Raw genomic sequence first — 20271 nt, forward strand, 5'->3', positions numbered from 1 at the left:
GGGCCCTTCACTGCCGAGCGCCCCTCTGCAGCACCACCAAGGGTCCTCAGAGGGGGCCCGGCCCCCAGACTTGGTCTCAGGGGTGGAGGCTGCAAGCTCTACCTCTGACACCCCAAAACTCCTAGGCTCAGGGAGACACATAAATGGACTCCCGGTTATGATCTATGGAAGGTCTACGGGGGTCTCTGAGAAGAGGTGGCTCGGGGGACCCCACTATTCACCCCACAGGGCCCCCAGGCAGCCTCGGGGGTCCCCCCCGGAGAGCACCTGCGTGCAGAGGTGGGGGGGCGCCGTGGGAGGAAGGACAGAGGAGGGGGAAGGGACAAAGTTTGCAAGTCCCCTTGCAACTCCTCCAGGGAAAGTTTGCTTGGGGGGCCCGCCGGTGGAGAGAGGGTAGAGGTGCCGGGGTCTTGGTGACCGGGTGACCCCCGAGAGCTGCCCGGGCCCGGGGGGAGCGACCCCTCCCCCCTGTCCCAGCTCGGCCCGGCTGGGAGTCGCCCGGCTCGGGGCTGCGTGTGTTAGTTGGGGCGGCTTTCGGGCCGCTCCGCCGGACCGGGGGGCCCCGCAGCGGGCCGCGAGCAGAGTCCCTGGTAGCCCCAGGGGGGAGCTTTGTTACGGGGGGTCTCGTGCACCGGGACTCCTCGGCCCCGCAGAGCCAGCCCCCCGCAAAGGGGAAATGTGCCGGCGCGCCAGCGGTCCTCGGCGCCGTTTGGGGCGTGTGGCGGGCGCCGGGGGCGGCGACCCGGCCGGCAGGACGCCCGGCCGGGGAGCCCAGGGAGCCGGGCAGCGGCCCCGGGCGCCAGCGGGGTGCGGGAGAGCCCGGGGTGCAAGGAAAGGTCGGATTTGCTCGGCGGAAGAAACACAGATGGCGGCGGCGCGGCGCCATTCCGGGCCGGGAGCAGGCAGCCAGCAGCCCTGTCCTCACCGCGGTCCGCCCGCCGCCGCTAAATACCCGGATGCACCGCCCGCGCGCCAGACGCGGAGCAGGGAAAAGGGAGGCACAGGAGGAGGCGGAGGCGGAGGCTGAGCCAGGCGCCGACACCGACACCGACCCACAGAGCCGCGGGGCAGGGCCACGCAACCCGGCCCAGCGAGTCCGCCCGCGACCGCAGCCAAGTCCTCGAGAGCCGGGCCGAGCCTCAGCCCCGCCAGGCAGGGGCGCCCGAGCAGCTCCCGGGCCCCGCTTCGCTCCCTCTTTCCCCGGCCGGCGCCTTCTGCGGCGGGAGCCGGCGGACCACCATGACCGAGAACTCCACATCCACCCCTGCGGCCAAGCCCAAGCGGGCCAAGGCCTCCAAGAAGTCCACAGACCACCCCAAGTACTCAGACATGATCGTGGCTGCCATCCAGGCAGAGAAGAACCGGGCTGGCTCCTCGCGCCAGTCCATCCAGAAGTACATCAAGAGCCACTACAAGGTGGGTGAGAACGCCGACTCCCAGATCAAGTTGTCCATCAAGCGCCTGGTCACCACCGGGGTCCTCAAGCAGACCAAAGGCGTGGGGGCCTCGGGCTCCTTCCGGCTGGCGAAGAGCGATGAACCCAAGAGGTCGGTGGCCTTCAAGAAGACCAAGAAGGAAGTCAAGAAGGTGGCCACACCAAAGAAGGCGGCCAGACCCAAGAAAGCGGCCTCCAAAGCCCCCAGCAAGAAACCCAAAGCCACCCCAGTCAAGAAGGCCAAGAAGAAGCCAGCTGCCACGCCCAAGAAAGCCAAAAAGCCCAAGACTGTCAAAGCCAAACCAGTCAAGGCGTCCAAGCCCAAGAAGGCCAAGCCAGTGAAGCCCAAAGCCAAGTCCAGTGCCAAGAGGGCCGGCAAGAAGAAGTGACAGCGAAGTTTCTCTGGTGGACCTTCCCGCCTGCCTCCCACTTTCTGTAAATACTTTTCCTCCTTCCCTCTCCGACTCTCTCCTGCAACCCCTGTGCCCCTTTCTTGCCTGACTTTCCAAGAGACGGGACGTGGAATCCTCGCAATTACGGAGAATGAGTTCTTTCCTTAACCAGCTGTGCAAGGGCCGCAAGTCTCATCTCTGTACTGATGAGAACGTACTTTTTTTGTTGTTGTTTATTAAGATACTTAGGGGCTTAGATATTTGAGTGGGTTCGTGTCTTTAGTTGGGATTGTTGGCGCTGAAGGTAAAAGAGGAGTAAGGGCGGGACGAAGGCAGCTTGTTCTGGCTACAGGAGAGGGAGCCTGGACATTTTAAGATCTGGAGGGAGTGTCTTTAGAGCCGGCAAGCTTCCTTTAAACTGGGCAAACACCCCTTTGGAAAGTTTCAGAACCGTGGTGGGGAGCAGAGGAGGTGGCAGCAAGCTGCATCGCCAGGAAGGAAGGTGGAGGGGAAAAGGCCTCGTGGCGCAGGTCCAGCTCCCGCGGTGAGCCGCGTGGGTTCAGGTCCAGTTGCCACCGCGCAGCACTTGAGCTGCCGCCGCGGCTTCCCTGCGGTCCTGGGGGAGGGCGCTGGGTCCGAGTGACGGCCGGTCGGAGGAGGGGTGGGGTTAGGGGTTTGTGGCTTCGGAAAGCCTCCTCTTATCTTAATCGGGAATGGAAACTTTGGAAGAAGGGTGGGAAGTCAGTCAAGTGCCTCAATGCGCCCTGTTGAAACGTGGGTTTTTTCCACACTCGGAGAACTTTTTTTTTCACCCCCGAGTTTGGTTCCTCCTGTACTAGCGGTGGCTTTGCTTGGTGATCTGGTGAGACTCCACGCCCGCCACGCAAAGGAAAAGCCTGCCGACCTCTTCCGAGTGCTTTTTATAAGTAGTTGTAGCTGGGGGAGGGGAGGGGTGGCCCGTAAGACTGACAGCAGTAGTTTTTGAATTGCTAAGTAGTTTCGCAGAGCTAGGTCTGTGTCTCTGTGTGTATATGTACATAGACATGTCTAGGGCTCGTCCTTAAATTCCACACCCGGGAGCTGGGAGAAAAAACCTGTACAGTCGTCTTCCTCTTATTTTTAATAAAATAGGAAAGCGCGCAGTTGCGCTCCCCCCCTTCCTGTTTGTTTGACAATTGTTATTTGTGTCGGGAAGAACTTGCTGTCTTTGTAATTTTAAAAACTTTAAAATAAAATCAAAAAAGGAAAAAGCCGGAGCGGTGTATTTGTCCTCGACCCGGGGGTGGGGGTCGCGAACGCCGGGGTCTAGAGGGTGGGCGCCGAGAGTGGGGAGGGCTCCGGAGACCTCCGGTCGCGCCCGAGGCGGCCCCGGGCCCTTCTTCCGAGAGGTGCGAGTGTGGCGGGGCTGGGCGGAGTCTCGCCGCGCCGGCGACTCGAGTCTCCAGCGATCCATCACCCACTTTGGCCCTCGCCGGACCCCGCCTCCCGGAGCCCCCTCTCCGATTGGCTGCCGGGGCCCGGCCCCCGGGCACGTGACTTGACCGGGGCAGCCCGCGCGAAGCGCCGGGAGCGAGCTGAGCTGGCGGCGGGCGAGTGGAGGGATGTGGGCCGGACGCGTCCTGCGCGCTGCTCTGCCCGGGGCCCCCCGCGGCCGCCGAGCGCACTCGGCTCTGGCCCAGCTGCGCGGGGTCCTGGAGGAGGAGCTGCGGGCAATCCGCGGGGCGGGCACCTGGAAGAGCGAACGGGTCATCACGTCCCGGCAGGGGCCGCGCATCCACGTGGACGGCGTCTCCGGAGGTAAACTCCCGGGCGCGGGCGGACCTCACGAGTTCTGGGGGTCGTCCTCAGGCTTATGCCAGAATGGAGGTCCTGGAGGCGGAGGGCTGGCGCCTGGACACCCAGCCACGGGCCCCTTTCGGCCGCTCTGGCAGACTTGCCTCCCCCACCCCTACCTATCAGATGACCTAGTGTTAGCACCTACCTGGTTAAACCCGTTTGCACCGAGAGATGATTTCCCTTGAAGCTGCTCTTTGGCAGAGGGCAGGCCTTAACCTAGATCCTGCCTGACCTACGAGGACGTGAGAAAACTCCCAGCTGGAGATACTCCCAGCTAGATTACCCTTTGCCCCTCAGGGAAGGGTGGCTGCGAGGCAGCTGCAAGCCCGCCCCCGCCCCCAGTTTCTGGAGCTGCGGTACTGTAGGCCTCTAATTGCTGCCGGTGAACGCTTGTAAATCTCCCAAGTGCCGGCAGGACAAAGCCCTCCTGATCATCTCAGGCTGATGTGGCGCCACTTGTTGCAGAGCTTGCCCACTTCGCTAGCCCTCTGGTTGTACTGGAGCTGAGAAGTTGGCCAGAAGAGCAGCTTCATGACCAGTCACAGCATGGGGTTTTGAGCTTCTCAGCTGCAGAACTCACACTATGAATTAGCCCACCGGGCCTCCTTCATTTCTAACCAGTGGTCACTTACTGCCCATCTTCCCTTTGCCAGGCCCCAAGTGGGTGGTGGTTCTCAGCAGATCCCCAAACCTCCCTTCTGCCTACAAAGCAGGCCTGGAGGAATCCTTGGAAGAAACGGAAATCCCGGGAAGCCCCTACTTTCCCCCAAGGTATCCTGAGCAAGTTTTTCTCATTTAAAGAGTGAGCTTAGGAGCCCCCAGTTCTCTTGTTTCCTGGGCTGGATAAGTCTTATCTTCCTTGGCCCTGCTTCCTATTGGGGTCAGCTGTACTCATTTAGGGCTCTGTAATTCAGAGCTGAAAATCTCAGGCACACCTTCTGGGATGCAATTTTGTATCGTTTTTTGAGGCCCTCAACAAGCATCTGATCTAATTATCTTTTTTTCTCCCTGGGAAGCCAGGACTCAGATGGAAGGTCAGATGTCCCATTCAAGGACAGGGAAAGTCCATGATGGAGGCTGGGTTCCACTTCTGGTGCGCGGTGATTCAGAGCCAGCCTTTAAACTTCTCCATCAGGGCCTTTTGCTGAGAGTTCTTTCCTGACCCTCCCTCTTCTGAAGGTGGTAGATTCAGAGCCTCTTGGGGGAGGGGGTAGCTCCCCATCCTGCATGTGCCCCTGAACAGCTCATCCTCGTGGGAAATACAGGCACATAACCTCTCTGAGTCTCGTGTCGGGCTCTTCTCTGCCCTGAGCTCTGTATCTTTCCCCTTTCCTCCATCTCAGGGATCCTTAACTTCTGCGCCAACAACTACCTGGGCCTGAGCAGCCACCCCGAGGTGATCCAGGCTGGCCTGCAGGCCTTGGAGGAGTTTGGAGCCGGCCTTAGCTCTGTTCGCTTCATCTGTGGAACCCAGGTACCAGAGGTGGGGAGGGTGAGTGGCATTGTCTCCAGCTCTCTGCTTCACACAGTCAGCATGGCTGGTTTAGCCAGCTCAGCTCATCCAGGGCTCTGGGCCCATTCTTAGCCCCAGAGCTGTCCACTAGAACACTGGGTTCAGGCTTCAAGCTTTTTTTTTTTTTTCTCCAGGGTTATCTCTGGGGCATGGTGCCTGTACTATGAGTCTACTGCTCCTGGAGGCCATTCTTTCCATTTTGTTGCCCTTGTTTTTGTTATTGCTGCTGTTGTTGGATAAGACGGTGAAATATTGAAAGAGATGGGGAAGACAGAGAATGGGGGAGAAAGACACCTACAAACCTGCTTCACTGCTTGTGAAGTGACCGCCCTGCAGGTGGAGAGCCAGGGGCTCCAACTGGGATCCTTGTGCTTGGCACCATATGCGCTTAACCCGGTGCACTACCACCCCGCCCCCAAGGCTTCAATTTTGAAAAGATGCCACCTCTCTGAGTATCCATTTCCCCACTTGCAGAAAAGGATTTCTTACACCCAAACCTGTGGGAAGGAAGAATGGGAGACAGGGCTAGAGACTGGAGGAGTTTGTAGCTATCCTGCCTAAACTCAGATCCCAGAGCCACTGACTGTTAACAGGCAAATATTCTTAACCTCTCTGCCTCACTTTCATTGGTACACTGGGGTAATGCTCCAGGATAGGACCATTCCACATTAAAGGGTTAGGAGTCGAGCCCAGTGGTGGCACACCTGTTTAAGTGCAGGTGTCACCATGCACAAGGACCCAAGTTCCCACTTGCAGGAGGAGGCTTCACTAATGGTGAAACAGTGCTGCATATGTCTCTCTCTCCTCTCAATTTCTCTGTATCCAAAATAACTAAATAGGGAGTCAGGTAGCACAGCGGGTTAAGTGCAGGTGGTGCAAAGTGCAAGAACCGGCATAAGGATCCCGGTTCAAGCCCCTGGCTACCCACCTGCAGGGGAGACACTTCACAAGTGGTGAAGCAGGTCTGCAGGTGTCTGTCTTTCTCTCCCCTTCTCCGTCTTCCCTTCTCTCTCCATTTCTCTCTGTCCTATCCAACAACGATGACATCAGTAACTACAACAATAATAACTACAATAAACAAAGGCAACAACAAAAAAAAAACAAAGGCAACAAAAAGGAATAAATAACTAAATAAGTAAAGGTGTTAGGGGTTAGGTGAAATAGCTACGTTGCTATATACAACTGAAGTTTGAACCTGGCCCCCACTGCATTGAAGGAAACTTTAATGCTGTGGTCTCTCTCTCTCTCTAACCCCCTGCATCTTAAAAAAAAAAAAAATTTAAAGTACACATAAACATGATCAGAACAGTGCTTGGCACATAGCAGTGCTCAGTAAATGTTGGTTAATATTTTATTTTTAAAATGAATTTCCCCCAGGCCTCTACCTGCAGGGGAGGCCTTACAAGCAGGTGTTTCTCCTTAGTCTCTCCCTCTGCTCACAACCTTTATCAAGAAGAAAGGAAGAGGGAGAGCAGGGACACTGGGAATTGTGGCGCCATGCAGGCAGGCGCCAAGCCCCAGTGATAGCCCTGGTGGCAAAAATGAACGAATAAGTAAATACAATAACCTTGGGCTAGGGAAAGAGCATAATTATCCTGCAGAAAATGGTTTGTGCCTAAGTTTGATCCCTAGCATCACCATAAGCCAGAGCTGAGCAGTGTTTTGGTAAAACAGATAACACCACACACTATAAACTTAAATAAATATGAAGCTTAGTAGCGTTTATTATATACCAGGTACTATTTTAAGAACAGTACAGTGTGGGTTGGGGAGATAGCATAATAGTTATGCAAAGAGACTCTCAGACTTGAGATTTCAAAGTCCCAGGTTCAGTCCCCATCACCACTATAAGCCAGAGCTGAGCAGTGCTCTGACAAAAATAAAAAGGGAGTCGGGTGGTAGCGCAGTGGGTTAATCGCAGGTGGCACAAAGCACAAGGACCCACAGAAGGATCCTGGTTCAAGCCCCAGGCTCCCCACCTGCAGGGGAGTCGCTTCATAAGCAGTGAAGCTTATGAAGCTGCAGGTGTCTGTCTTTCTCTCCCCCTGTCTCCCCTCTCTCCATTTCTCTCTGTCCTATCCAACAACAACAACAACAACAATAAAACAACAAGGGCAACAAAAGGGAATAAGTAAATAAATATTTTTTAAAAGAAAAGAAAAAATTAAATTAAAAAAAGATTTATTAAGAAAAAAACATTACAACATTAACTTTTAAATTTTATTAATTTATTAGAAACAGCCAGAAATAGAGAGGCAAGGGGATGGTAGAGAGGGATAGAGACAGACAGACACCTGCAACACTGCTTCATTACTCACAAAACTTTCCCCCTGCAGGTGGGGACCATGGGCTCAATCCCTGGTACTTTCACATTGTAGCATGTGTGCTCAACCAGGTGTGGCACCACCCATGCCCTACAGTATTAACTCTAATTCTCCCAATAGTCCTAATCATAAGTGTTTTTTTATTTCTGCTTCAGAGATGAGGACACTGGGCTGGGGAGATAGCAAGCATGATGCTTTTGCAAAAGACTTTCATACCTGAGGCTCTCAGGTCTTAAATTCAATCACCAGCACCACCAGAAACCAGAGCTGAGCAGTGCTCTGATGTTTTTTTCGCTATATCTATGTCTGGTTAGAATAAAAACAAGGGAAGCTGGGCAGTAATGCGACAGATTAAGCACACTTGGTGCAAATGCAAGGACCTGTGTAAGGATCCTGGTTGGAGCCCCCAGTTCCCCACCTGTAGGGGGGTTGCTTTGCAAGTGGTGAAGCAGGTCTGCAGGTTCTTTCTCTCCCCCTCTCTGTCTTCCCCTCCTCTCTCCATTTCTCTCTGTCCTATCCAACAACGACAGCAGCAAATAAAACAACCACAACAAGAATAAACAACAAGGGCAACAAAAGGGAAAAATGGCCTCCAGGAGCAGTGGACTCATAATGCAGGCACCAAGCCCCAATAATAACCTAACCCTGGAGGCAAAAAAAATAAACACCATAGTTTAAATAAATAAAAACAAGGGGGCCAAGTGATGGCACACACAATTGAGCACATAGGTCACCATGTGCAAGGACCCTGGTTCAAGCTTCTGCTCCCTGTTTGCAAGGGGGAAGCTTCACACGAGCAGTGAAGCAGGGCTGCAGGTATCTCTCTCCTTGTCTATCTCTCCCACTCCTTTCTCTGTCTCTATCCAATAAATAAATAAAATATATACTAAAATAACAACAATGGAAAAAAGATGGCCGCCAGGAGCAGTGGATTCATACTGCAGGCACCGAGCCCCAGCCATAACCCTGGAGGCAATATATATAATATGTAAAATATATTTAAAAGAGAGAGATGAGACTCAGAGAAGTAACTTGCCCCTAAGCACACAATCTTAGTAGGATTTAAACTTCAGTGTCTTGGCTCAAGAGTCTGTGCTCTTATTTTGTGACTATTTTTTTAAATTTTTATTTATTTATTTAAGAAAGGAGACATTAATAAAACCGTAGGTTAGGAGGGGTACAACTCCACACAATTCCCACCACCCAATCTCCATATCCCATCCCCTCCCCAATAGCTTTCCCATTCTCTATCCCTCTGGGAGCATGGACCCAAGGTCGTGGTGGGTTGCAGAAGGTGGAAGGTCTGGCTTCTGTAATTGCTTCCCTGCTGAACATGGGCGTTGACTGGTCGGTCCATACTCCCAGTCTACCTCTCTCTTTCCCTGGTAGGGTGGGTCTCTGGGGAAGCGGAGCTCCAGGACACACTGGTGGGGTCTTCAGTCCAGGGAAGCCTGGACAGCATCCTGATGGCATCTGGAACCTGGTGGCTGAAAAGAGAGTTAACATACTAAGCCAAACAAATTGTTGAACAATCATGAACCCAAAGGTTGGAATAGTGAAGATGAAGTGTTGGGGGATACTCACTGCAAACTCTAGTGTACTACTGCTTTCAGGTATATATTTGCCCTAGTTTATGGATACGCATGAACATATGCTCTATCTCACAGAACCTGGTCTATATCTAGGTTTTGGGACTCTTAGGAAGTGAACCACCTGGGATGGAATTAGAGAATACTATGAAAGGAAAGGTCTCACCCTTTTGTGACTATTATTGCATGTTCCTTCTGAAAGGTGAGGGTGAAATGAATGTCAGAGGCAGAACTCCTTGCTCCCAGCCTGGGCACTAGCCAGCAAAACTCTAATCCTGGAGGTAGAGCTTTCAAATCTAAGGGCATTTGGTGGTGAAGCAATCCCAGAAGACACTCACTTTGGTGACAGGAAGACATGTCTCTTCTTGTCATCAGTGCCCTTGATTCCACTACTAGAACCCCATTATAAGACTAAGACTCATTAAGTGCATGTGGCTCAAAGCACAAGGACCGGCTCAAGGATCCCGGATCGACTCCCGGGCTCCCCACCTGCAGGGGAGTTGCTTCACAGGTGGTGAAGCAGGTCTGCAGGTGTCTATCTCCCTCTCTGTCTTCCCCTCCTCTCTCCATTTCTCTCTGTCTTATCTAACAACGATGACATCAATAACAACAACAATAATAACTACAGCAATAAAATAACCAGGGCAACAAAAGGGAATAAATAAGAAAAAAGTTTAAAAATAAAATAATAAAAAAAAAGACTCCCCACCTGCGGGGGGGTCACTTCACAGGTGGTGAAGCAGGTCTGCAGGTGTCTCTTTCTCTCCCCATCTCTGTCTTCCCCTTCTCTCTCCATTTCTTTCTGTCCTATCCAACAATAATGACATTAATAAAAGCAATAATAATAACCACAACAATGATAAAAACAAGAAGGGCAACAAAAAAGGAAAGTCAATAAATAAATAAATAAAATCTTTTTAAAAAAAATACTAAGACTCCCACCAAGAAGGGATATCAAGTGGCTCCCCAGTTCCTCAGTGGGACCCACTTATCATGCCATGCCTGATGTCTCTGGAGAAATGACTGGGTAGTGGTCAGGGAGGTGGCTCAGTGGATAAAGTGTTGGACTCTCAAGCATGAAGTGCTGAGTTTAATCCCCAGCAGCACAATTTTTTTTTTATTTTTCTCTCTCTCTCTCATCCTATCTCTTTCATTAATTAGTAACTAAAATAGGGGCCAGGCAGTAGCAACCTGGTTAAGCACATACATTACAGTGCGAAAGGACCCAGATTCAAGCCTCTGGTCCCCACTTGCAGGAGGAAAGCTTCACCAGGAGAAAAAAAAAACAAAAGCTTCATCAGGAAAGTGATGAAGCAGGGCTGTAGATGTCTCTCTGTCTCTTTCCCTCTCTATCTCCCCCTCCCCTCTCAATTTCTGTCTCTATCCAATAATTTTTAATTAAAAATAAATAAAATACTAAAATCATATTTAAAGGGTTGGGTGGCGGTGTACCTGGTTGAGCACACACGTTACAATCCTCAAGGAGCCAGGTTTGAGTTCCTTCACCTGCAGGGGGCAAGCTTTGCAAGTGGTGAAGCAGAACTGCAGGTGTCTCTCTCCCTATCACCCCCGCCCCTTTCGATTTCTGGCTGTCTCTATCCAGTAAATAAGTTATTATCTTTATTTATTTTTAAATGTATATATGTATTTAAAAATGGTTGTGTAGAGTGCTCGCTTCGGCAGCACATATGCTAAAATTGGAACGATGCAGAGAAGATTAGCATGGCCCTGTGCAAGGGCGACATGCAAATTCACGAAGCGTTCCATAGTTTACACCTTACGCTCATTCCAGGGAACAATCTAGCCACCTAGACAACAGTCATATCACTACATGTTATGAATACATAAAGGGAAAAATGGCTGTGTAGAAAGAGAACAAGTTAAGCGCAGGTGGCGCAAAGCACAAGGACCGGCATAAGGACCCTTGTTCGAGCCCCCTGCTCCCCACCTGCAGGAGAGTCGCTTCACAGGGAGTGAAGCAGGTCTGCAGGTGTCTGTCTTTCTCTCCCCCCTCTGTCTTCCCCTCCTCTCTCCATTTTTCTCTGTCCTATTTAACAACGACATCAATAACAATAACTACAACAACAACAATAAAAAGGGCAACAAAAGGAAAATAAATAAATATTAGAAAGAAAGAGAAGAAGTAATCTGGGAGGTAGCTCAGCAGATAAAGCTCTGAATGTGCAGGGCTGGTACTCTGGTCTCTTTATCTTTCAACATTAAGTAAATCTTTTTTTTTAATTAACATACTTTTTTTTTAATTGCCACCAGGTTTATTGTGGGGCTCAGTGCCTGCGTGACAAATCCATTACTCTCAACATCCATTCTTTCCTTTTTTTTTTTTTTTTTCCTTTCTATTTTTATTCAGTAGGACAGATAAAATTGAGAGGGGAAGGGGAGACAGAGAGGGAGAGAGAAAGAGAGACACCTGTAAACCTGCTTCACCACTTGTGAAGCCTCCCCCCTACAAGTGGGGAGTGGGAGACTTGAACCCTAGTCCTTGGCATGGCAGTGTGTTTGCTTAACCAGGTGCACCACTGCCCAGTCCCCTCCCTTTTTTTTCCCCTTTAAGTGGAGGGAGAGACTAAGGCTCCCGCCTTCTGATCTGAGTCTGCTTGTGACCCTCACAGCCTCTGTCCCTAGCACATGTCCCTTGTGGCCCCACAGGCAATATACTGTGTCTCCCCACTCTCTGCAGAGTATCCACAAGGATCTAGAAGAGAAGATAGCCAGCTTCCACCAGCGGGAAGACGCCATCCTCTACCCCAGCTGCTTTGATGCCAATGCTGGCCTCTTTGAGGTGAGTGGAGGCTGAGGGTGGCCCGAGAAGGGGCAGGCAAGAGAACCTGACAGGTCACAGTGCCCTTCCCAGAGGCTCCAGTCCCCATTTCTTAGTGAGAGGCAAGGTGTGGACACCATCGCCACTCTGGGAGGCGCAGCTGGCAGGGTCCCCAGGGTAACCTACATTAACTGGAAGCCGGGGAGGGCAGGGCCAGCTTCTCACCAGTCCGGGGGCTCTGAAGATCCAGATAGAGGTACAGGGCTCCTTGCCTCCCAGCCCAAAGAAACTCCCACATGCAGGAGTCAGACTCTGAGGGAGAACCCACAGGTGGGTGGTTGGGTGGTGGCCCTACTCCAGTGGCCTCCCCAGGCCTTGCTGACCCCAGAGGATGCGGTCCTGTCGGACGAGCTGAACCACGCCTCTATCATCGACGGCATCCGCCTGTGCAAGGCCCACAAGTACCGCTACCGTCACCTGGACATGGCTGACCTGGAGGCCAAGCTACAGGAGGCCCAGGTGAGAGACTGGGGGACTAGAGATCAGCTGTAGTCTCCCCAGCAAAGGAAGGCAAGCTCCGAGGGGCCAGCTCCACTCACCGGGAGCCTAGATGTTAAAAACAGCCAAGATTTGAAGGCGGACCCCTTATTCCAGCGCAGCCAGCTGCCTTCAGCTTTCCTGAGCGCCGTAGGTGCTACAGGCCCTGCCACTCACAGAGGGTTAAGCTTATGGTTCAACTGCCTGCATGGAGGCCCAGGTGGTGGCACACTTGGTTGAACACACGGTACCATGCGCAAAGACCTGGATTCAAGCTCCCAGTTCCCACTTGCAAGGGAAAAGCTTCATGAGGAATGACGTAGTGCTGCAGGTGTCTCTCTTTCCCTCTTATCTCCCTTTTTTTTTTTGTTTGACCAGAGCACTGATCAGCTCTGGTTTATGGTGGTATGGGGGATTGAACCTGGGACTTTAGAGCCTCAGGTATGAGCGTCTCTTTGCATAACCATTATGCTATCTGCCCCCATCTCCCTCTCCCTTCTCAATGTGTCTGTCCTATTGAACAGAAAAATAAATAATTTAAAAAGTGAAAATAGCTTAAAGAAAAAAGAACTACCGAAGTCCAAGTGGTAGCACACATAGTTAAATGCACATGCTACTATGCACAGAGATTAGGGTTCAAGCCCCAGTCCCCACCTACAGGGGAGAAGTTTCATAAGCAGTGAAGCAGAGCTGCAGGTCTCTCTCCTCCCTCCCTCCCCTTTCCCATCCCCCTTCCCTCTCAGCTTCTCTGTCATATCAAATAGTAAATAAATACTTAAGAGAAAAAAAAGAAGAAGAAGAACTGCCAAAACTCACACGCACTGCACAGCACTCCACTCCCTGCAAGGGGAGATGGAGACCATTCTCAGTTCCTGGACCGGGGAGGTGGGTAGTAGGACACGGGGGGAGAATGTTGTGGCTATTCGGCCCCTCTGTGCCAATCTCTGGGTGGGTGAGTCCTTAGAGCCCTGGGGAGCCCTAGAACTTCAGTCATGCACGGAGAGGTGACAGCAGAGCCTCTGTCTGCGTCTTCCCTGCAGAAGCACCGGCTGCGCCTGGTGGCCACAGATGGGGCCTTTTCCATGGACGGGGACGTGGCGCCCCTGCAGGATATCTGCCGCCTCGCCTCAAGATACGGCGCCCTAGTCTTTGTGGATGAATGCCATGCCACGGGCTTCCTAGGGCCCACAGGACGGTGGGCGCACGGGAACCCTGAGGCCTGGGTGGGTAGGAAGTAGTGCGGCAGCCCCCACCCTGTCACTTGGCCCTGGCCCCCCAGCAGCAGTGGTGACAGTGACAGCTTCCCTTGCAGGGGCACGGATGAGCTGCTGGGCGTGATGGACCAGGTCGCCATCATCAATTCCACACTGGGCAAGGCGCTGGGCGGGGCTGCAGGTGCCTCTGGGACGGTGGGGAGGGGGACCCCAGACTGGGGGCCTCTGCCTGCCATCCTCACTCCCACCCCTGCTCTGGTTTTCAGGGGGCTACACGACAGGGCCTGCACCCTTGGTGTCCCTGCTGCGGCAGCGCGCCCGGCCCTACCTCTTCTCCAACAGCCTGCCGCCCGCTGTGGTTGGCTGCGCCTCCAAGGCCCTGGACCTGCTGATGGAGAGCAACACCATCGTCCAGTCGATGGCGGCCAAAACGCAGAGGTGCAGCCCGAGCCGTGGGGAGACGCTGAGGGTCTACCCTGGTTCTGCCCAGCCTTGTTGCTCCACACCTCCTGGCTCCTCCACTGCCTGGAGTGTGCCCCAGTGCGCCCCCAACAGCCTGCTGTGGCCGCACTCTGCCTGCCCGCACCTCTCCTTCTCTCTGCACTTCTTCCTTCCATCCCCTGCTGGGTTTCCCTGTGAATGACTCTGTGTCTTCAGCCTTTGCGCAAGCCTCGCTCCACCCCGCCCCTCGTGTGTGTATGTTTCTTCTTTCTCAATCGAGTGACCAAAGCATCGCTCCATTACTGATAACGTTCTGCTTGTTTCTGTCTTTCTTGTTGCTGTGCGGCACAGGCTATCAAACCCCAGGGCCCCCTCCCATATAAGGCATGTGCTCCTCTGCCTGGCCCCCGAGCTGCCTCTCTGTCCACATCTGTCCCCCGGGGATACGGGGCCAGCACTTGGGTCGGTGCCCTATGGTAGTGGGTGTGACTGCACCGCCATGACTCAAGGTGTATCGCCAGGTTCCGCAGTAAGATGGAGGCTGCTGGCTTCACCATCTCGGGGGCCAACCACCCCATCTGCCCCGTGATGCTGGGGGACGCACGGCTGGCCTCGGCCATGGCAGACGACATGCTGAAGAGAGGTGAGGGGGACCGGGTGGTGGTGCACTGGGTTAAGTGCACATAATATAAAGTGCCAGGACCCACGCAATAGTCCCAGTTCGAGCCCCCGGCTCCCCACCTGCGGGGGGGGGGGGGTGTCACTTGACAGGTCTAAAGCAGGACTGCAGGTGTCTTTCTCTCCCTCTCTACCTTCCCCTCCTCTCTTAATTTCTCTCTGTCCTATCCTATAAAGAAAAAAAAAAAGGCTTTCTGGAGCAATGGATTTGTAGTGCAGGCACTGAGTCCCAGCAATAACCCTGGAAGCAAAAAAGAAGACATACTTCCATCAAAGATGGCATTGTTCTCCCTCCCCCCCCCACACACACATACAAAAAAGAGAAAGAGAGAGAGGTAAGGGGGTGAGGTGAGGGAGCTGGCAAGGATCTGGGGGAAAGGTAAGGGGTGGGGCCTGGACTGAAGCTGCTCCCCTCAACTCACTCCCCCTCTCAGCCCAGCTGTCTGTCTGAAAGAGCCCTGCTCTCTGAGTCTCTCAGGAGTGTGGGAGCAATGTGTCACACACAACCCCCAAAGTCTGTCTGAGTCTGGAAAGCCCAAGGTTAACCTCCTGTACCCTCCAGGCATCTTTGTCATCGGATTCAGCTACCCTGTGGTCCCCAAGGGCAAGGCCCGAATCCGCGTGCAGATCTCAGCGGTACACAGTGAGGAAGACATCGACCGCTGCGTGGAGGCCTTTGTGGAGGTGGGGCAGCTCCATGGGGCCCTGCCCTGAACCTGGGAGCTGGCCGGCAGACGCTGGGTCCCTCTCCTCCCATGGAAACAGAGTGGATCTTTGGTCAGCCCAGGCCAATGGTGCTGAGCCCTGACAAAGTTCAAGGGCCAGGCTGTGAGTGTGAAACAGCAGTGTGGTTTGCAAACGGCTGTGGTGTCTGCTTTATTCTGTCTGCGCCAGCCCTGAGGCCGGCTGAGGCGCCAGGCAGAACTGAGGCTCTGAGAATCTCAGCTGGTGTGACCCAGCTCACTGGGGTAAATGGACAGGGCCCACATGAATTCTGTGCTGCTGCAGAGGCATGGGAGTGTCAGCCCTGCAGGCCATCCCCACACCCCTCCTTCCTGCTCTGCAGCCACTTGAGTCTGGCTTCTGCTCCCTGCCCAGAAGGTATCCTACAGCTACTCAGATAGGAGGGGCTGGGCAAGGCTGGCAGAATAGCTCACCTAGGTACTGCTACTTTGCCGTGTGTGGGACCCAGGTTTGATCTTGCCCCCACCACATTTGGAGGAAGCTTTAAAAAAATGGGGGGCAGCGTCATCTGGAAGGAGGGACTTCCTGCTTTGCCATGAGCCTGACCCTAGCCCCCGCTGCATGAGGGAAGCTTTGATGTGTGGGATCTCTCCCTTTCTATTTGTTTATTTATTATTGGATAGACACAGCCAGAAATCAAGAGGGAAGGGAGAGACTGGGAGAGAGACAGAGATACCTGTAGCCCTGCTTCACCACTCGTGAAGCTTTCCCCCTGCAGGTGGGGACTAGGGCTTGAAGGGTCCTTGTGCACTGTAATGTGTGCACTTAACCAGGTGCACCATTGCCTGGTCCCTCTCTCTCTCTCTCTTTTTCTTTTCTTTTTTTTGTCTCCAGTTTTATTGCTGGGGCTTGGTGCCTGCACTATGAATCCACTGTTCCTGGAAGCTATTTTTTCCCCTTTTTGTTGCCCTTGTTTATCATTGTTGTTATTGCTGTCATTTTTGGATAGGACAGAGAAATGGAGAGGGGGAGAGAAAGACAGACACCTGCAGACCTGCTTCACCGCCTGTGAAGCAACTCTACAGGTGGGGTGCTGGGGGCTTGAACCAGTGTTCTTACCCTGGTCCTTGTGCTTTGCACCATGTGCACTTAACCCGCTGTGCTACTGTCTACCCCTCTCCTATTTATCTCTTTCCATCTAAAAAAGTGGACACATAACAGTGAGCCTCAGTGACACAACAAACAAACTGGGGGCTCAAACCACTCTCAGAGGAAAGACAGAATTTGGGCCCCAAAGGAAAGAAAGTGGGTCACTTTTGGAGAGACCCCTGACTTGTAGCCCAGTGTTCTGGGCCCACTTTGATGTTGACTCGGCCTGGGGCAGACCCACCCTATGTATGCTCCAGTCTTGCCCTCTGGACCGAGAGTGGAGGTTATATTGTCACGGTTGTTCTGAGAAATGTGTCAGGTGATTTTTTAAAAAATATATAACTATTGGGAGCTGGGCTGTAGCACAGCAGGTTAAGCACACATGGCGTGAAGTGCAAGGACCGGCATAAAAATCCCAGTTCAAGCACCTGGTTCCCCACTTGCAGAGAGGGGTCACTTCACAAGTGGTGAAGTATGTCATAGGTGTCTGTCTCTCCCCCTCTGTCTTCCCATCCTCTCTCGATTTCTCTCAGTCCTATCTAACAACAACAGCAAATAAAACAACAATAACAACAACGATAAACAAGGGCAACAAAAGGGGAAAAAATGGCCTCCAGGAACAGTGGATTTGTCATGCAGGCACTGAGCCCCAGCAATAACCCTGGAGGCAATATATGTGTGTGTGTGTGTGTGTAACTATTAATGGGAATGAGCACACCCCCTGCAGGTAGGGAGCCGGGGGCTCTAACCGCGATCCTTCTTCTAGCATTTGCCCTTCTTCCGTAGCCAGTCAACAGCATCAGGTTGAGCCTGATGTAAAGTTTTGAGACCTCCTTTGAATCTGGAGAGGTGGCAGTCGTTGACTATGTGGGTCATAGTCTGTCTGTAGCCGCAGGGGCAGTTCGGGTCATCTCTGGCCCCCCAGCGATGGAACATAGCGGCACACCGGCCATGGCCTGTTCAATAGCGATTGAGGAGGGCCCAATCATAACGTGCTAGGTCAAAGCCGGGTTGACGCTTGCAGGGGTCTGTGATGAGGTGTTTGTTCTTTACCTCAGCTGACTTCCAGCTCTGTTTCCAAGAGTCTGGAACAGAGAAGTTCAGTGTAGGCATAGGGGACCAGATTGGGTGACGAGACGTCAAGCGTTGAACAGGGTGGGCGAAGATATCTGCGTATATTGGCAGGTCCGGTCGAGCATAGATGTGGGAAATGAACTTAGATGATGCCGCATCCCGACGAATATCTGGCGGGGCGATGTTGCTAAGAACTGGCAGCCATGGAACCGGGGTGGAACGGATGGTTCCAGAAATTATCCTCATGGAGGAATATAATTTGGAATCGACCAAGTGAACATGGGGGCTACGGAACCATACTGGGGCACAGTATTCTGCAGTGGAATGGCATAATGCCAGAGATGATGATCGTAGTGTGGAAGCGCTCGCGCCCCATGAGGAGCTGGCCAGTCTTGCAATGATGTGATTCCTCGCGCCCACCTTTGCTGCAGTTTTTATGAGATGTTCGTGAAATGACAGAGTGCGATCGAGAGTAACGCCAAGATAGACTGGCTGGGCTTCATGCCGGATTCTCGCATCGCCAAGCTGCACATTAAGCTCACGCGAGGCCGAGGCATGGTGTAGATGGAAAACAGATGATACCGTTTTTGCAGTGCTAGGGATTAGTCGCCATTTTTTACAGTAATCAGATATCAGAGACATGTCTTTCGTGAGTGTTTCCTTATGCTGGTTTTTGCTTTGTTTGCGTCATGTGCGCTTAACCCACTGCACTACCACCTGGCCCCGTCTTTCTTAAGGATGCTTGCCCTGATATAAGTTGTCAGGCTTCAGGTCCTGACATCAACCTGATGTGAAAAGAAAACACACACACACTCTTTCTCTCTCTCTCTCTCTGCCATGAGCAGGTGTGCCCAGAGAGGCTGCATCCAGGAAAGTTGCCGGCAGAGAATGAGCCGAGGAGGATCAGGAGCATCACCTTGGGTGGATGTGACACTGGAAGTCATACTCAGGACCTCATACCTGAGGGTCCACTACTTTATCCACTGCACCACCCCCAGGCCACTGTTAGACAATTTCATTGTTGTGTTAATGCTGAGGGTATAACTATTGTTATAGCCTACTACATACCAAGGCTATAAGGCATCACCTGTTGGGACCCCCACCTTATACAGTCAGTCTTAGTGAAAACACTGTCAGTGCATGACTTTTTTTTGCCACCAGTATTGTCACTGGGGCTCAGTGCCTACACAATGAATCCACTGCTCCCAGCAGCCATTTTTTTTTTTTTTAACCAGAGCACTATTCAGCTCTGACTTATGGTGGGGGAGGGGATTGAACCTGGGACTCTGAAGCCTCAGGCATGAGAGTCTGTTTGCATAACCATTATGCTATCTACCCTCCGCCCTCTTTTTTTAATTTATGTGTTACTAGGACAGAGAGAAATTGAGAGGGAGATAGGGAGAGAGACACCAACAGTACTTATTTACCACTTGTGACCCCCCCCACCCCCGGAGGTGGGAAGTGGGGGTTCAAACCTGGGTCCTCAAGTCGGGTGCGTCACTGCTGGAGCCAGATGCCTGCCTATCTGAAGCTCTCTCCCACGCAGTCTCTCCCCACCTGCTGGCCTGCTGACTAGCCACCAGGGGCCAGATGCCACGGCTCTGGGCTTGCCCCGCCCTCTCCAGACCTCAGGCTTTGGACCTCTGCTTATTCCTACCAAATGTCCAGCCTTGTCTTCCGCGGGGATTAGCAGTTTCCTTACTAGAGACCCCCTTTCCACTAGGGCCCAAGAATTTGGGATACTGGGGAGTGCAGCCCAGGGAGATGAGCACTTTGGGGTGGTGCATACGGCCCGGGGACAGCCGGCCTTGTGTGGTCCCTGCAGGCCTGCAGGTTCTACTCATCTGCACAAGTAGCCACAGTGCACACACCACAGCAGTGCTTCATATCCCCTGGGACCAGGCACAGGGCGAGGGCCACCACCCGCCAGTGACACAGTGAACACTACCTCTTCCCGCTCCTTCCCACTGATGCTCACAGTGGTACCCCTGCAGCGGGGGTACCAGCAGCACGAGGTCATCCTGGGGTGGCTTCATGCTCGTGGCTCAGCTTGCCCAGCTGCCCGGGCTCTGCCCCAGAAGGGGTTGTTAGAAGTGCCTGGTGGACTCCACAGCAGTTCTGAATGCACACACTCACCTGAGTACCTACCAATCGCCCCTGCATGCCCAAGGCTCAGAACCGGGGCTGCAGACCAACCCCACACCTGCTGTCTTGTGGGACCCCAGGCTCCGGAGAGCAACAAACAGTAGGAGCAAGTGGAGGAGGTCGCCCCTGGGAAGTACTGAGATTCAGTCGTGGTATCTGCCCCATGGCTGGGTCCTCGTGCTTGCTTGTCTCCAGTCTTCCCTCTGCTATCACATCAGCTTCTCAACTTTGCCCTCAGAAACCCCAGGCAAAGGAGGATCTCGTGAGCTAGGGGGCTCCCGAGGGGAGTGAGGGCAGTGGGCCAGCATCTCAGGCACTCTGGGTTCAGGTATGCCATATCTGCTGGTCATACAGGGTGGTTCAGAATGTCTGGTGAGCAATGATTCCAGTATCTAACCACACCAGTTCTAGGATCTTCTAATTCTGCTCCTCCATGATAAAGCCATAGTTTTCATTCTTTACTTTTTTTTTTTTAATGTTT

At 53.0% G+C, this 20271-nt stretch overlaps 2 protein-coding genes and 1 non-coding gene across 4 annotated transcripts; all 3 read left to right on the plus strand.

Moving 5' to 3' along the window:
* Positions 1-984: 984 nt before the first annotated feature.
* LOC103110166 (histone H1.0) lies at positions 985-3077 on the plus strand. The gene has a single exon (XM_007519335.3). It carries the CDS (start codon positions 1240-1242, stop codon positions 1822-1824), a length of 585 nt encoding a protein of 194 aa, XP_007519397.1. The 5' UTR covers positions 985-1239; the 3' UTR covers positions 1825-3077.
* A 312-nt stretch (positions 3078-3389) lies between these two features.
* GCAT (glycine C-acetyltransferase) lies at positions 3390-15601 on the plus strand. 2 transcript variants are annotated; one of them, XM_007519333.3, is made up of 9 exons: positions 3390-3624; positions 5007-5137; positions 11788-11889; positions 12241-12387; positions 13446-13600; positions 13718-13800; positions 13886-14057; positions 14582-14703; positions 15301-15601. In XM_007519333.3, exons 1-9 carry the CDS (start codon positions 3429-3431, stop codon positions 15450-15452), a joined length of 1260 nt encoding a protein of 419 aa, XP_007519395.1. In that variant the 5' UTR covers positions 3390-3428; the 3' UTR covers positions 15453-15601. The 2 variants fall into 2 exon arrangements, with proteins under 2 accessions (XP_007519395.1, XP_060044927.1); XM_060188944.1 differs by lacking the exon at positions 15301-15601 and adding an exon at positions 15173-15283.
* LOC132538430 (U6 spliceosomal RNA) lies at positions 10757-10862 on the plus strand. Its single transcript, XR_009549797.1, has one exon. It is a non-coding gene; the product is annotated as a U6 spliceosomal RNA (small nuclear RNA).
* Positions 15602-20271: the final 4670 nt, after the last annotated feature.

Source organism: Erinaceus europaeus, chromosome 4 (assembly GCF_950295315.1).
Source record: "Erinaceus europaeus chromosome 4, mEriEur2.1, whole genome shotgun sequence".
Lineage (NCBI taxonomy): Eukaryota > Metazoa > Chordata > Mammalia > Eulipotyphla > Erinaceidae > Erinaceus > Erinaceus europaeus.

Excerpts from the sequence above, each read along its gene's own strand:
- GCAT (XM_007519333.3), top strand. The coding sequence starts at position 3,429 with ATGTGGGCCGGACGCGTCCTGCGCGCTGCTCTGCCCGGGGCCCCCCGC. Across the intron at positions 5,138-11,787 it reads GCTTCATCTGTGGAACCCAG|AGTATCCACAAGGATCTAGA; the intron begins GTACCAGAGGTG and ends CACTCTCTGCAG. Across the intron at positions 13,801-13,885 it reads GGCGCTGGGCGGGGCTGCAG|GGGGCTACACGACAGGGCCT; the intron begins GTGCCTCTGGGA and ends TCTGGTTTTCAG.
- LOC103110166 (XM_007519335.3), top strand. The coding sequence starts at position 1,240 with ATGACCGAGAACTCCACATCCACCCCTGCGGCCAAGCCCAAGCGGGCC.